The following is a 15,165-nucleotide window of genomic DNA, read 5'->3' as shown; positions in this document are numbered from 1 at the left end:
TACTCTTCTTTGAGAGCAAAACAGGACTCTGTATATATGCCTATAACTGTAACATTGATTTAAAGAAACATTGATTTAAACATAATAATGTACTTTTGTTATTAACTCAGAAAATTTTACATTATCAAGGCTCTTTTATTATCAAGCACTAAGAAAAGTCGAGCGTTGCTGTCCTACTGTCGTCTTGTTGGGGTTATATCCCCTTTTTAGTTCACGTGCGCACAGTGCTCAGAGGTGAGCTTTTGTTATAGAAGTATATATGTCCGTTGTTGCGCACCATTTCTTTGAACAACATCTCCTAAACTGCTCAAAGGAGTATGCCCAAACTTCAAAGGAATGATCATTAGGTTGTCCTGTTTAAAAGTTATATAAATGTTTTCAGTCTGATGCATACGTAGGTCCAAGGAGCTAAAGATAGACTTCAAAAATGAAATCTTTATGAATGTTCTCCTTGGATTTATTGCCAAGTGGACCTCTACAAAAGTAAGATAAAATCTGCCCATGGTTCAAGTGTTCCCGCACTGGTGTCGCTTAGTATATCTAGACTGATATAGTAGTAATCCTTGAAAAACTTCTCAGAAACTGCAATGTATAGAGCTTAGATAGTTTGCATTTAGCATTATCATCACAAGGGCTATTTATATTTAGTATTTTAATACTGCTCCTGTGGTCAAATTTGACTCTGTCCTGGGTCACATTTCTATATAGACATGTATAGGAAAATACAGTTTAGTCTTTTTTGCGAAAAAAAAAAAAACAAACAAAAAACAAACAAAAACAAAAAATACTATTCCGAGACTTTAGATATTTGGCATAACCCAGTGAACCTCCACAAACATTTGTGTAAGTCAAGCCCCAGGGGTCAAAAATGGTCCCACCGTGGGGTCAGTGTTTGCAAGATGTATGTCGTTAAAATGCCTTCAAATTTTTCTTTGAAAGAGTGCAGTGCCAAATGTTTTGATATTTTGCATGTAGGGTCACTTTGTTGTCCTTAACAAAAGTTATATTAATCATGAACCTTGGTTCAAAATCGACCCTGGATAGGGTCACTTATTTTGTATAAATTTGTGTAGGAAAGTACATTTATGTCTTTTTTGTGTAACTGCAATGCCTAAGGCTTAGACAGTTACTTGGCATGTAGCATTAAAAGAAGCAGACATCTACAAATATTATAAAAATTGTCAAAATTCGGTTAAAATTGACCTTATTACTGAAACCGTAACCTTTTCTAGCAAGGTATCTCAAAATGAACGATCAAGGGCAAAATTGGTTAATTATAGTCGATTTCCTTATGCTCTTTTCTTTCATCTGATCAGACTTTTGTATAAATTGTTAAAAACAAGCCTTAAACTGTTCAATAGAATCCTGAACAAGTAATAAAGATGGATGAAACTTTGTCTGTTAAAATAAGGGTTATAAAAGTAGAATTTTAGCGAATTAAATTTGATATAGACATGGATATGTGCCAATATGTGGATTATAAAAGCTTTCAATTTGTATTGCATGGGTAAAAGTTTCCACGTATTTGCATAAAGTTCAGGTTATTTATACTTCTGACAGCACTCTTTCTATAAATAGATTAAGAGTTTTCAGGGACTTTTTTATATTTTCAACTTGCACTCATGGTTTTGAAACATCTTACTGTATTTCTAGCAGTATAAGTGACCTGGAATCATTCTTGCAATGTTTTAACTATTTTGCCAACAAGTCTTTATAGCCGGTTGGTAAAACACTTTATTCACATAAGTTTTGTGCAATTGCACTGGTAAAATAAGGCAATGTGAAGAAAGATTTCACAGTGTAAACGTGACCCGTCTTCACATACTGCAGCAATTCCTGGGTATCGGCATTTGGTCCAACACCAATAGCAATGATTGTGACACCATCGTCTTCAAGCTTTTTGGCCTCGTTAACTGCAAGATCCGGTATATCGGTTCCACCGTCTGTTAGGATGATAACAATGTCTTTGGCGTTAGGCCGGGCACCATGTCTGCTGGTAAGTACGGAATTGTGCACGAGATAAAATGCTGCGTGCGTTCCAGTAGAGCCTGTATAAATTAGAGAATCATTAAAGTCAAGAAAGATCACAAGTTTAAAAGACAATAAACAGTAAAACGTTTGCTATATAGTGTTTCAAATAAAAAACTTTAAAAATGTGTGATTCCATTGGATAAAATATTGACAAATGAATGATTGACCAGAGCCCAACCACGACATCTTGTTCCATATTTGTCTAGACCACTCTGAATATATAGAGGAGTTTGTCCCCATTATGACATTATTCTCAAGACACTATATATAGTTCAGCTAATTTACAGCAGTGTAATTTATAAGGCATTTGTTCCATAACGCGTAAAGTGATTGTGAACAATGTTCTTAAAACCAAGTCCGTTATAATGATACGCGCTTTATATGTTGGAAATAAATAAAAAACCTTAACTTTAGTCAGATAGCGTGGTTCACTGATTACAGCAGACTGACGAAAAAAAAATTCAGTTGATATTAGAACCGAGTTATTACATCCTTTGTCGAGTTTGGAAGTTACACTTATTTACGGGACGTACACATGTACAAATATATAGTACGATAACATATAATATGCTGTTATTTTCTGGACAGAATTTAAACGAACTTTAATCACTTCAACAAGAAGTGCCTATACAGTGCACGCCCTTGTTTGAGATAAGCTTTTAGTCTTATTTTACAAGACAGTTTTGGATAATCTGCAAAAAGTATGTGACTAACAGTGTCGGTCAAATCGAAAAATGATGAAATAAATCATGGTCTTTCAAAGACATGTACAATAAACAAAATCTCTAATAAGTTCCGTAGTCTTTGTTCACAAATATTACCAATTTATAGTCAAAATACAAAAAATGTAACACATTTTATTCCCTTAGTACTTTTAAGAATAGTGCACAATATATAAAGAAATATTTTTGAACGTTGAATACCTTGTACATATGGGATGGTCATTGCAGCATTCTCTAAATCTCTTATAGATGTATGGTCTGTTAGATACCACTCGACGCGAGCAGTGTCACTATATTCTACCACTGCCACCTGAGAGTCCATAGGTCCAATTGTCAAACCACCGATCAATTTCTTGAGAACATAACAGTCGTAACAAATAAATTTGACGGAAATGTTTACGGTCCATAAAATAATAGACTAGAACCTATTCAAAATAGTTGCCTATTAAGGAAATCCTAAAATTATTAACATGTTTTAATTACATGACAATAAGTTAAACATTATATGGTTGAATATGTTTTGATTATCTCCGGAACTTAAAATGTACGTTTATAAGAGCATTTGAAAGAACTTTAAATCGGCAAAAGTATGCATGCTACCTTTGAAATTACAATACAAGTTAATAATCTCTGGGTCGTGATTCAGTTAGAGTAGTGATACTTGGAATGAATATTGCATGCAGAAAGTATACGAAATTCGATTACCTGCACGAAAGATTTCATGTAATTATGATTTGAACTACCCACGCTGGTGGAGCCGTCTAGAACAAACACTATATCTCTCGAACAGTCTGGAAAAAAAACATACATATGAAATCGTAAACATTAATTTAATCAGTTTGTTTAAAATCGCTTTTCACTTGTTTTGTGAAACTAACCACGTAGGAAATAATACAACTTATATTTATGTTCTTGCCAGTCTTAAAACACCAATTATGTACCGGAAAACAGAAAAGATTATAAATAAAATATTGTAATTGCTTTTTTCACATAATTTAAAATATTGTCTTTATTGTCTGCTGTACTAAAACATTGTTTAACTGTCATTAAGTCCTTCTGGTTACAAAATAAAATAAACATAAATGATGATGCGTTTTTATTGGTATTACTTATCTTACTATGTAACGGTTTAAGCGTCGTCGTCGGTAACGTTGTAACTGTTGTAGTCGGCAATGTCGTAGTTGTTATGAATTCCGTCGGATAATTGCATTGATCCACATCGCAACAATGGAAGCTTAAGTCTCTTCGCGCATGCTCGACAGAAAACATACCGTCACTGCGTTTGCCAATGATGGCATGGAAACCTAGGCCAAGACCCTCGCATGTCTGAAAGAGTACAGCGAGCCGTTATGACAGATATGGCTTTATAATATAACTTTATGCTTTATATAGTTGCAATATAAAAAACAGGTCAGAATTGTTAAATCTTACACGCTGTCTTGCTTGTCAAATTATCCTTCAATGCTTTGGGGTTGAATCCCGACAAGGACCTCGTATTTTTTCATGAAAGGAAGTTATCCAGCCAGCTTACGGGACGTCGTTGCATCTACATAGGTATTTGTTTGACGAGAGTGGCACCTGTGGTCTTCCCCCACCAATAAAGCTCGAACGACGCCATATGACACAGTCTGTGTTGGTGTGACGTAAAACACAACAACACAACATTGTTTGTACTTAAGGTTTATGCGTGACGAGAAACGCTTTCAACTATTACTCGCAGATTATTCCGTCAAATATTATTTTTAAGGTTTTGTTTTCATAACCATATAAAAATATGAAATATAGGGGTCACCTTATTTTACAACAGTATTTGTCTCTCGTCAAATATGCCCTTTAAAATTTTTTTTATTTTGTGATATTATTAAAATTTCCACAAAGTTACTTTTTGGCCATAATCCCTGATTCATCTTTTGCATCCGTTGCTCTTTGTCCAGTACAGTTAAAGTAATTAAGTATTTTGTATGGAAGTCAAAATACTACTTTGTTTTCAATTTTGCTTATTTGAAAAATAATTTCATATTCAGCTCTATATTCTCAAGGCATCTTTCATGCTTTAAAACCATTATTTAATCGTAATAAAACTCATGTTACACATTTCTAAAGATGGAAATAATAATTTGTTTCTGAGGCATAATGTGCCTTTAACATCCAAGCAGCCTTTAAAATGACTTGGTAAACGCCATATCTGGACCGTACAGGGTAAGTTTCAAATTCTGTATAAAGCCTTAAGAATTTTATGCAAGACCAAAGATAGTAAGATCATAAAAAATCTTCACAAAAGATGTTTACCGTTTTAGATTCACACGACATGATAAACTCTTTGGACCCATCTGGGTTAACATGGGTTTTCTGCATGCATACCTGGAAATCAAATCGTGCAAAGAGCGAAACCAACTTTAATATGTTGACAAGAACTACTCTCCTACTTACAAAATAGCTGTTAAAATTAATATAATCACTGTAAGACTGTGTGTATTTTAATTAATATTACGATTACAATTATCTACTTCAGTTATTATAACATTTCAACGTTTTGTGTCAAGAAACGGTTGGCAAGTAGTCAATAAAATGAACGAAACCACAAACGATATGCATGGTATGGCTTTGTAGAATCAAAACGAGATACTACTGTAAACGATAATAATAAAATGATATGTTACAAATGTATAAGAAAAGCTATTTATATGATGATATTTATGTATTTTGTCGCAAAAAAAAGATGAAAGTAAGCAGAATTACCTCCCCAGGGGAGCATGCTTTGGTAGTTGTACAGTTGTCCGGACTACTGACACCTATGGGGCAGTCGTAACACACGAGAGCTGCGCGACAAGAAAAAACACCCAAATATATGAACAAGATATAAAATCGTATAGCTTTGTTTACAAGTAAAGAAAGTTCATTGAAATGGTTATCAAAATGTGAAACTGTGAATGTAATATATATTTATTAGTGGTATAATTGTCCTATTTGATTGATATAGTTAAGATCTGTATTTATAAAGCCTGCGCTTTAAAAGGACTCCACTGATCGTTGTTGTTGTTGTGTTTCTTTGTGTTCTTTTTTGTGTTTTGTTTGTTTGTTGTTTTTTAGACATGAAAAGACTGTATTTCCCCCACCCCGAGATTTATGTCACATCGGATAAATATCTGAACAATAACTTGTGTGCAAATTTTCATCCCCTAACAACGGAATATATTTTCCAGACTAATTTTTTATTATGAAAAAGTATTTTTCAACGTTTTCATCAAATCGGTTAAAAATTTCACTTACCACCTATTTTCAATTTGATTTAGAGTATATTTATATATCATCCATTGCAGATTTCTTCATTTTTTTAAAAGCTTTACTTTGTGTATGTTAAAAGTTCAAATTTTATATTTTAGGCTTCTTTCTTATATCAGTGGTGTTCCTTTGGTGCATACAATATTTTGAGAGTTATACTCGTTAAGAACAAAGCAATAAAGCTCAAAATAATCCAGTCAAAAAACTTGAAATAAGATTTCATTTTGCATTTCATACCGAAAGACTTTTATTTATTTTGCAGCCAGAACACTAACGCTATAAGCCTGCATTTTTTTTTATTTTTTTTTTTTTTTTTTTTTTTTGGGGGGGGGGGGGGAGTAATGATAACAGACTTAAACATTGTACGTTGTTGTTGTTGTTGTTGATGATGATGATGACGACGATGATTTTGTGTTAAAAACGGGATAGACACTGTTTGTATTGGGTGTTTGACCTAAATGAATTTAGCAATGTTAAAAATTAGTTAACGTATGTGTTTCAGGTAACAAAAACAAGCAGAAATATATTGTTATACCAGATCATTTTTATACGGGACGAACTATCCGTAAAAAAATGGACATCTTGACGTACAAAGTTCCCCGTTGTTGTGGGCTAAGCCTATATTCGTTGCTATTTAAGTTAGATAACGACTTCCTTTATTCACGTAGAAATATCAAATGATAAAATGTATCTCAAGTAATTAAAAGTTACTGAATTATGTAAGTGTAATTCTTAAAGAGAAAAGGAAGGCATTCTGTTTGAATATACTTTATCTGTCTCTATTTGTTGCTGAAAATATTTATAATTTTTGGTGATAACAACATTCTTACTTACGACATTGTCCACAAAATCGTTTACAGTTCGCCGACAGAGCCTGGTCCTGACACAGGTCTGGTTTGTTGGCTAGAAACAGGGAGCAGGCAGCCGTGCTGACGTCTTCACAAGCTGGCTCGACTCCGACAAAGTAGGCAAATGCTTTTGATAAATAAACATGGTGATTTCAATTATTTTTTAAACGTATGTGAAATAATTCTGTCAAATTAAAACACGTAAGTCATGCTAATAAAATGAGTTTTGATCATTTTGGACAATGAATGAATGCTATTCATTGAATTAGGGAAACTGCGTTTATTTCGGAAAATTTTAAGACATATAAATCAATTCAGGTGCCATGTCCTAGATATTACACTGTACTTGAATACAGCACAACAATTATTTAATTCAATCTTTCCGAAGTAGATTTGAATTTATTCATAATTCTGTAAGACTTTGTATATCATTAATATTGTTCATGTACATGACAAAAACGTTATAATACAAGTCGTCTAGGATTAATTTCGTTTAGATCTTTAAACGTTTAATACTAAAGCACATTAACATCGTGGGCAATATAGTGAACTTCATACCGAAAATTCTTGTTTCCTTGTTTTGTGAGTTAACAACTAATATAAAATCATTAATTTAAGATCTTACCAACACACAGAATATACCAGGATTCCATTTTAAGCCCTTAAATGTGTCTTATATGTTTATATTGATAAGGGAATCATATCAGTTAGTACGGTCTATCTAGACATAAAGATTGCCAATCTTACACATGTTAATAACTAACTCATTTACACCGTACACAACCACGATAATTGATAAAATCTGAGACCAGGGGAGACAAACGAGATGGATAGACTCAATGTAAAAGTAAAGTTTAGATAGGTTTAAGTAAGTTCAGGATATATTTCTTTAAATGAACGGCGGCATAGATCAAAAGTTTGGAAAATTTAAAGCTACTTGCCCATTTACGGCTTAAGGCCCATCATTTCGGGTTTTCGTGTGCGCCTGACAATTGCTGTGTGCGTCAATTGCTCTGAGGTTCGAATCATGTATTTAGTTTTGTAGTTTCATTTAACGCCAAAGTGATTACATGTGTACATAATAGATGTGGAAGAAGACCTGCCCTTTACATGACGAGTTTCACATTCGGTCAGAAATAGAATCGAATAAAGGGATTTACGAAAGACTGATGGGTACGTTTCAACTTCATGAATTCGTGATGAAGGTGAAATCGGGAATTCATGAAGTTTAAACGTCCCCACTATTTATCCTCGTGAATTCACAAGTTTACCTTCATGAATTCACATTTTCCACATACGAAATTCCTCAGTTCGTGTAGTAACCACGAAGAATTGTGAATTCACGAAGATGAAATCAGGAATTCACGAAGTTTAAATATCCCCACCTTTTTTTTAAAAAGCAAACGGGTGTGCAGACTGACCTGGCTTTATACTGGTTGGAAAGAATTATAACGTTTGGTCCTAGTAGGTAAAGGGTTAACCTTTCATAAAAAATAAAATGACACAACTATAAACTTTCAATGTTAAATAACTATATAGCGCTAAGACATGTCTTTGTCTTGGTAATGCATGTTTCACGTAACGAAACGTGAATCACCCTTCGGGACTGCTTTTATATGTTGTTTTTTCCGTCGCACGCAACTCTGAACGTGGCGTTATCCACCCACTATAGTTAGTTTTAATAACAGTTACAGTTACGCCGAATCAGCTTAACGAAATATATATACAAATACATTCTTATTATTATCCCTTTATTTCTAAAACAGACTCCATTTTTTAATTCGCCGATATCAAGTTTCTTATTATACACTAATTGTCCAGCTGTGACAATCGGCATTAATGTTAATTAAATAGTGTTACATATTCATTTCTAAAATAATGCCAATGTTTTAGGTATTTCATACTGTTTTCCAGTTATTTAATTGTTATAATTGATCGAAAATGAACACAATATCTAAATGATCTATATTAGATACAGGATACATGTATTAAATATTTGTCGCAAATAGGCATGTTCATAATAAATATTATTTCTGAAGACAAAATGGAAATCAGATGGGTACAATATTGATCATGTTGTTATTTTGTAAAGATATGACAATTTAAACTTTATAAGTCTAAAACACTTAAAGATACAATGTTAAAAGAATCCTGATATGTGAGTTGTGTAGCAGGATAGCTTTATTTCAAAGAGACGTGGCCTTTATGTACCGCAAAAGAAAATGATCCATTATAAAAGAGGGTAAGTACAGAAATGGTTCGTTGATAAAAGCGCTTGAAGTATATTTTTTTAATACAATGTACTTTGAAGAGGATTGGCCATTGTTGATGGCAGATTGATCTGCGGAAAAAGTTAATTAAAACACAAACATGTATATGAATTTAGTTGCGTTGCCTTACTATTATGTCCTGCAAAACTATTGTTTAAAATTGAATATAACCTTTACATTATGTTTTTATAATCATTTACCGTATTCAAAATAAGCACTAAACTATGGTGCCTGATCTCTGCCATTCGTGTCTTTGCCCTTCAAAAGTCGAAGGCGAAGACACAATAATATGCTCACTTATCGTGTATTAGCCTTTCACTTTTGAGGGCGCCGACACGAAGACACGATACATTTGGGTGACACCATACATTTTATAACGACATCTTTATAGGCGAAGACACGAGACTTTCTTCTGTAAAATTATCTTCGTATTTATTTTTGTTTCATCTTTTCATATATACATAAAAATATATATAAAACATAAAACACAGACATAAGATATATGAAAAGCCATTCTATTCTAATCAGAATTACAGGAGACTGTTTACTTTTGCTTCTAAGGAAGACAACTCCACAGGCCATATCACAGCAGTTTACTGTTTTATGCACTGAGGAATTGTCCCCCCTCCGCTACACAAATTTCATATTATCATTACCATTATGAAAAGAATATGTTATATTACATCAATTTATTCACATTTTTTCTTTCAGAAGTTTACTTTGTGGTATAAAATTGTCACAATGAATAAAACATTAATGTGAACATTATGAATGGGAACAAAATGAATGACCATTACATATGAGCCGCTTCACGACAAAACCAACATAACGAGTTTGCGAGCAGCATGGATCCAGACCAGCCTGCGGATCCGAGCAGTCTGATCAGGACCCATGCTGTTCGCTATCAGTTTCTCTACATGAAATAGGGTTGGTGCGCAGGCTGGTCTGGATCCATGCTGGTCGCAAACCCATTATGTTGGTTTTGTCGTAACGTGGCTCATATATCATTAAACATTAGAAAGTATGTCATTTGTTATATACGTTATACATTACATTCTGCAATGTTACCAACTAAAGTATGTCAAGGACTTACAATGATTTGTTTTCTCTAACATAATTCTGTCAAGATTATCAAAAATTTGTTTTGTACTGAAACACCAGTTTTTACATTTTTTTACTACCAACTATTTAAGCATAAAATTATATAATAAAACGTTTTAGTTTAATCTGGACCTAGGCATCTTACACAGTCTGTGCCAAAAATTAGAAACACTTATCATCTGTTTCCTGAAAGTTGTTTGCCAGCCCATATCGCCTATCAGAACTGCCGACGGAGATAAACTGGATGTCCCTAGGAAAAGACACACATAACACGGTGTTGAATTGAGTCAATACAGAAAAACGATTTGTTTCATCAGATAGCTGCTCCATATGCTACCACTGACCAAACCAACGAGTCAAATAACTTTGTATAGACATTGTAAGACATTCCCCCTAGATACATTTTTAGTTGTTAAGAGACCTAAAGCTCGGCTGGCTGACTGAGCAACAAACTTTGCTGTGACAGAGTAGTCTAAATTCTCTTGAAGTGTTAAACCTAAGTATACATATTTTGGAACTCATGCAAGATTATCTGGTCCACATTTAGAGGCAAAATTGGTCTTATTTACATTATTTGGTCTAAAATGCATTACATTGCTCTTTTTCGGATTAATTTTCATATGACAGGCACATGACCCTTCATACAGAACATCTAACATACTTTGGAAATCGTCCTCAGTTTCAGAAATGAAAACAATGTCATCAGCATAAAGAAATATAGATAACTTTTCTCGTTGGCAAGTAACACCTAAGCATATCACGACCTTCTGTGTCTCTACAGAGTTAATATAGAAATGACAAAATGACCGTGGTTTCATTAACCATCTTTAATACAAATTCTTCACAAATTCCCTATTGACGGAGTCTATGCTTGCTAAAATTTTATGTTAAAGTTCAACAATGTATATTGCTTTGGATTATAACGTTTTTTTCAACAATATTGGTCAAAGTTGACAATTTGTCAACTGTACTACAACGTGTTCAAAACAAATTTGTTCATCTTCAAGATTGGTATCCGACTCTACCCATGCTGACAGACGTTGGTTATGAGTACTACAATACAGTTCATACATTGCATCAGCTTATGCAATTCCTCGATATGACATTGGGTATTTCCTATCTTGGGGATTGGACTTTGGGATCGGGTTGATGATACACTTTCCCCAATCTAAAGGAACCATACCTTTGGAGAAACAAATATTAAAAAGAAGTTGGAGACAGGAGACTGAAGCGTCCTTTTTAAACACCTCACTCGGCAAAGCATCTATCCCACTAGCCTTGTTATTTTTGGCCGGCTTTATAGCATTCCTGACTTCTAAAACATATATCTACCTTTCATATTTTAAACATGTGTTTTGTCCAGGAGGTGCATCATCATCCCAGTCTACAAGATCGTTTTTATACATGTATTAACATTATATTAATTTTCAAAAGGTGTTTTCCATTTATCAAGTACAGATGGAATATCTGATACTTAATCTTCGTTATCATTTACAATTTGCATAGGAATTGTTTTGGATTTATGAGAAACAACACCAACTCTACCAATACTTTTCCAAAATGACCGCGAGTTGCAATAAAACAACTGACATGGTTATCTTCGCTGTCATACAAGTGAAAAAGAATAAAAAAGAAGGGAGGTAACTAGTGTAAAAATAACGCCACCTTTGTATAGGTGGAATATCATACAGAAGTTTTGTATGGACCAGAAAGTACATGTATATAAATTACAAAGATAGAGTGTTAAGAAAGCTTTAAGATAGATTGTGTAATAACTCAAGAAAAAAAGTTGTCTCGGTCATTTTCTACAAACAGTAGAATGTTTATCTGAAATTTGTTAACATTATCAATACAAGGTAAAAACTAACCACTAGTTTCACTTAATGTGTCGTCTCTTGGACTTTTATTATTAGTCAACAGGAAAATATTTTCCCACGACATTTCAGCCAATCACTCTACATCACTTAAATCCATTATGAAAAGGAACGACCAATGTCGAGTATCCATTGATTATGATAATTATTGAAACTTTACCTCGCGTTCAGACGATTTCAATTTAACAGCTAGGTTGTCCGAGATGTTAAATAGTGTTAAACTGACAGACACTTAATTGGAATTACACAAGAAGCTACATGACTGTACATGTATATCCTTCTGTGTTGAATAAATTATACGGGAAACACTCTGATGATTAAATCAGTAATGATAAAATGAAAGATAAATTGATTAGTTTGTTAGATCAAGATAGAAACATGTCCTTAAAACCCTTAATTACAATATTCGTTTGTTTGTTTCATTTTACGCCTTTTCCCAACAGTATTTCATTTATATAGGCGGGCAGTTTCCTGGAGAGTTACACCAGTACTAGACTACCTTACTCTGCGCTAAACTACCAAAGCATCTCCCGGGGATCGAACCCATGCCAGAGAGGTAACTGGATTAGAAGTCATCGACTCTATCCCCTCGAACACGAAGGCGGTAGTTACAAAAAACGAAACATTCTTTTTTAATTTTGAAAACAAAGAAAAGAAAAAAAGCAGTAAATGAAATATTCTTGCTCATATTTACATCTCTTTCTAATGCATTTTAGCCATTAAATGAAAATATAAACTGCAATTTGTACTTTTAAATTGATGGATTCATTTTAGCATTATAAACAACTGGTGGTATTTCGGGCTCCATGGCAAATGATAATTGTATGACAAATGATATTAATTTACGACTTGCCACTGGGCAATATTCCTATTTGTTAATCGGGCAGATAAGTTGAACGGTTATTTTTACTTTCAAACATTGACAAAAATATTTGTCAGAATATCAGATATTAGAACAGAGCGAACACTATAATTTATAACATTTATTCATATCCATTTTAATAAACCTTTGCCATTTTATCACATACTCGTGCCGCTTTTGCAACTTTTTAAAACGGTTTTATATTTTGACGTAAAGACTCGCTTCACTATAGTGTCAATGTAAAAATGATTCTTTTTCACTTTAAACAGTATTTATTTTGTGTATGTGATAAACAGAATTTCATATTCGTGAATGTGTATTAATTAATTTAATGAATTAAATGATATAATAATTCAGTAAATTCAGAATATTCTCTATAAATTGCACATAGTGTCATTTGAAGTACCATCTCTTAAATCAAAACACTGTTTATATCACCGAATAAATGCACTTGTTTGTTCTTTAGTGTCATGGACACTGTAATACAACAATTTCAGACTTCGGAATCTGGTTTTCGAACCATACATTTAAAGTTTGGGACTCGCGTAACTACTCCTGGTAGGAACTCTCTCGGATCACAAGCTGGTAACGGTTCCTTGTCACATGGCAAGACTTGCAAGTTTTTCAAAATATTGGCAGTGATCAAAAAGATCACATTTTCTGAAAACTTTGATCCAATACATTTTCGAGGACCAACGCCTGTCACGACAAAACTGAAAATAGAAAATAATAGTCAGATTTAGCAACCTACAATGTAAAGGAATTTAAAGTAAATGTAATGCAAAACCATATACCACGTGTTAAATGGGTAGTGAACAATTTTTTATCAATTGACCGTATATAGTCTTGTTGCTCTTTGCCAATTAACAATACAATGTAAAGAATTTTAAGATGCACAGTTTCCTAATTTAATGTGGGAAAGTTAATCTCCAAATTAAATAATTCAACACTTATTTCGGCTTGGTCATATTATATGGGATAGGTTTTTGTCATACCAACGCAATGCAAAAAAGTCTTACAATCCCGCAAAATACAGAAACACAATATGCCAAAAGGATTTTTTTATGCCAGCGACCCGACATAAACATATATATTTACTAATTTGATTTTTTTCATATAGATACTGCTCGTTCTCACATCTATATACATGTGTTATATACAAATTAGGGCAAGCAATGTTAAAATCTGTGACGTTAACTCAAGTGGGAGCAATTACTGTGGGAAAGAGGCAATTAGGGTTGTGTAGATAACTTAAGTGAAATAATTTATGGTGAAACTCAATGAAAAACAACAATAGGATGCATTCAACTTTTGATCATTAAGGGGAATCATTGAGACAAACCTACATCAATGTATTTGCCTGACCTAATTATGGCCATTACCACTTTTCTGTTTTTAACTGACATGCAATTTTAGTTTCTTCTTCGCGTGACTGCTATCTCCAACAAAATATTATATAAGGCCAAAAGGACTTAAATCGTACTGCAACTTCATCAAGTAAATGTAGTAGAAAACCTAAGTGACTGAGTGGTAACTTCAGTACACTTGCCACTCATAGCTGTATGTTCGAAATCATGAGAGAGATTTTGTATTTATTTATTCATGCGAGGAAGAAGCTACTAAGCTAGCTAACTCAAGTCATGAGTTCTGTCTTCTTTCTTTTGTCCTAATCTGACTAAAGTTCAGATCCATACTTAAGTATTTTTTTGCATGTAGCGTAAATAAGGAGCTGATTTTAATCAGATTGCATTTGTCCTATATAATCAACCAAGGGGCGCTAAGATTTTTCTTTGCAAGTAAAACTGGAACGTCACCATGTGACGATTTGACTTAAAACCCACCAACTTTAGAAGTGATTGAGGGTGATATACTTATTTGACTTACTTTTTCATGGTTGGATGATCATCTGCTATCAATTTACCCTCTTGTGTCAGAAACCGTTCAGGTTGAAATGTCCATGGATCCGTCCAGAATCTTTCGTCATGGTGAATTCCAAACAAATTTGAAAATATCTGGAAGTAAAAATATTAAATTGGGTTTAACAATCTATCGCAAAAATCTTTTTGGCTGGGTTTTAAGTGGCACTAACACAGTAAATATCATACGGCGGCTTTCTAGATTTGAATACCAACAAAATGTAAGTATTCACTTACCATTTAAAACAACGTTCATTTT

The 15,165-nt window shown here is 33.4% G+C and overlaps 2 protein-coding genes across 13 annotated transcripts in view; both read right to left on the bottom strand.

Moving 5' to 3' along the window:
- Positions 1-1,716: 1,716 nt before the first annotated feature.
- On the bottom strand, positions 1,717-7,627 carry LOC132747624 (collagen alpha-1(XII) chain-like). The gene is made up of 8 exons (XM_060737056.1): positions 7,509-7,627; positions 6,870-7,010; positions 5,493-5,572; positions 5,043-5,114; positions 3,872-4,079; positions 3,459-3,544; positions 2,955-3,105; positions 1,717-2,048 (listed from the first exon to the last, which is right to left on the bottom strand). The coding sequence occupies exons 1-8, from the start codon at positions 7,534-7,536 to the stop codon at positions 1,735-1,737; spliced, it is 1,080 nt and encodes a 359-aa protein (XP_060593039.1). The 5' UTR covers positions 7,537-7,627; the 3' UTR covers positions 1,717-1,734.
- A 5,469-nt stretch (positions 7,628-13,096) lies between these two features.
- The window catches only part of LOC132747622 (cytochrome P450 2D20-like), a 51,774-nt gene continuing 49,705 nt past the window's right edge, over positions 13,097-15,165 (bottom strand). For all 12 annotated transcript variants that reach the window (XM_060737052.1, XM_060737045.1, XM_060737051.1 and 9 more), the window contains exons 6-7: positions 14,875-15,002; positions 13,097-13,703 (exon numbers count right to left, since the gene is read on the bottom strand). In XM_060737052.1, coding sequence (XP_060593035.1) covers positions 13,484-13,703; positions 14,875-15,002 — 348 coding nt within the window. In that variant the 3' untranslated portion in view covers positions 13,097-13,483. The remainder of the gene's footprint in view (positions 13,704-14,874; positions 15,003-15,165) is intronic.

The sequence above is a fragment of the Ruditapes philippinarum genome, unplaced genomic scaffold, assembly GCF_026571515.1.
Source record: "Ruditapes philippinarum isolate M1 unplaced genomic scaffold, ASM2657151v2 ctg1011_1_1_1_1, whole genome shotgun sequence".
Classification (NCBI taxonomy): domain Eukaryota; kingdom Metazoa; phylum Mollusca; class Bivalvia; order Venerida; family Veneridae; genus Ruditapes; species Ruditapes philippinarum.
Note: the sequence above shows the minus strand (reverse complement) of the source record. Positions and strands in the feature narration are given on the sequence as shown.

What these genes read in the sequence shown, in the direction of transcription:
- LOC132747624 (XM_060737056.1), bottom strand. Translation starts at nt 7,536, where the DNA reads ATGGAATCCTGGTATATTCTGTGTGTTG. An exon ending in CTGGTATATTCTGTGTGTTG is followed by an intron (nt 7,011 to 7,508) that starts GTAAGATCTTAA and finishes ATTTATCAAAAG; the next exon opens with CATTTGCCTACTTTGTCGGA. An exon ending in GACGCTTAAACCGTTACATA is followed by an intron (nt 3,545 to 3,871) that starts GTAAGATAAGTA and finishes TTTTTTTTCCAG; the next exon opens with ACTGTTCGAGAGATATAGTG.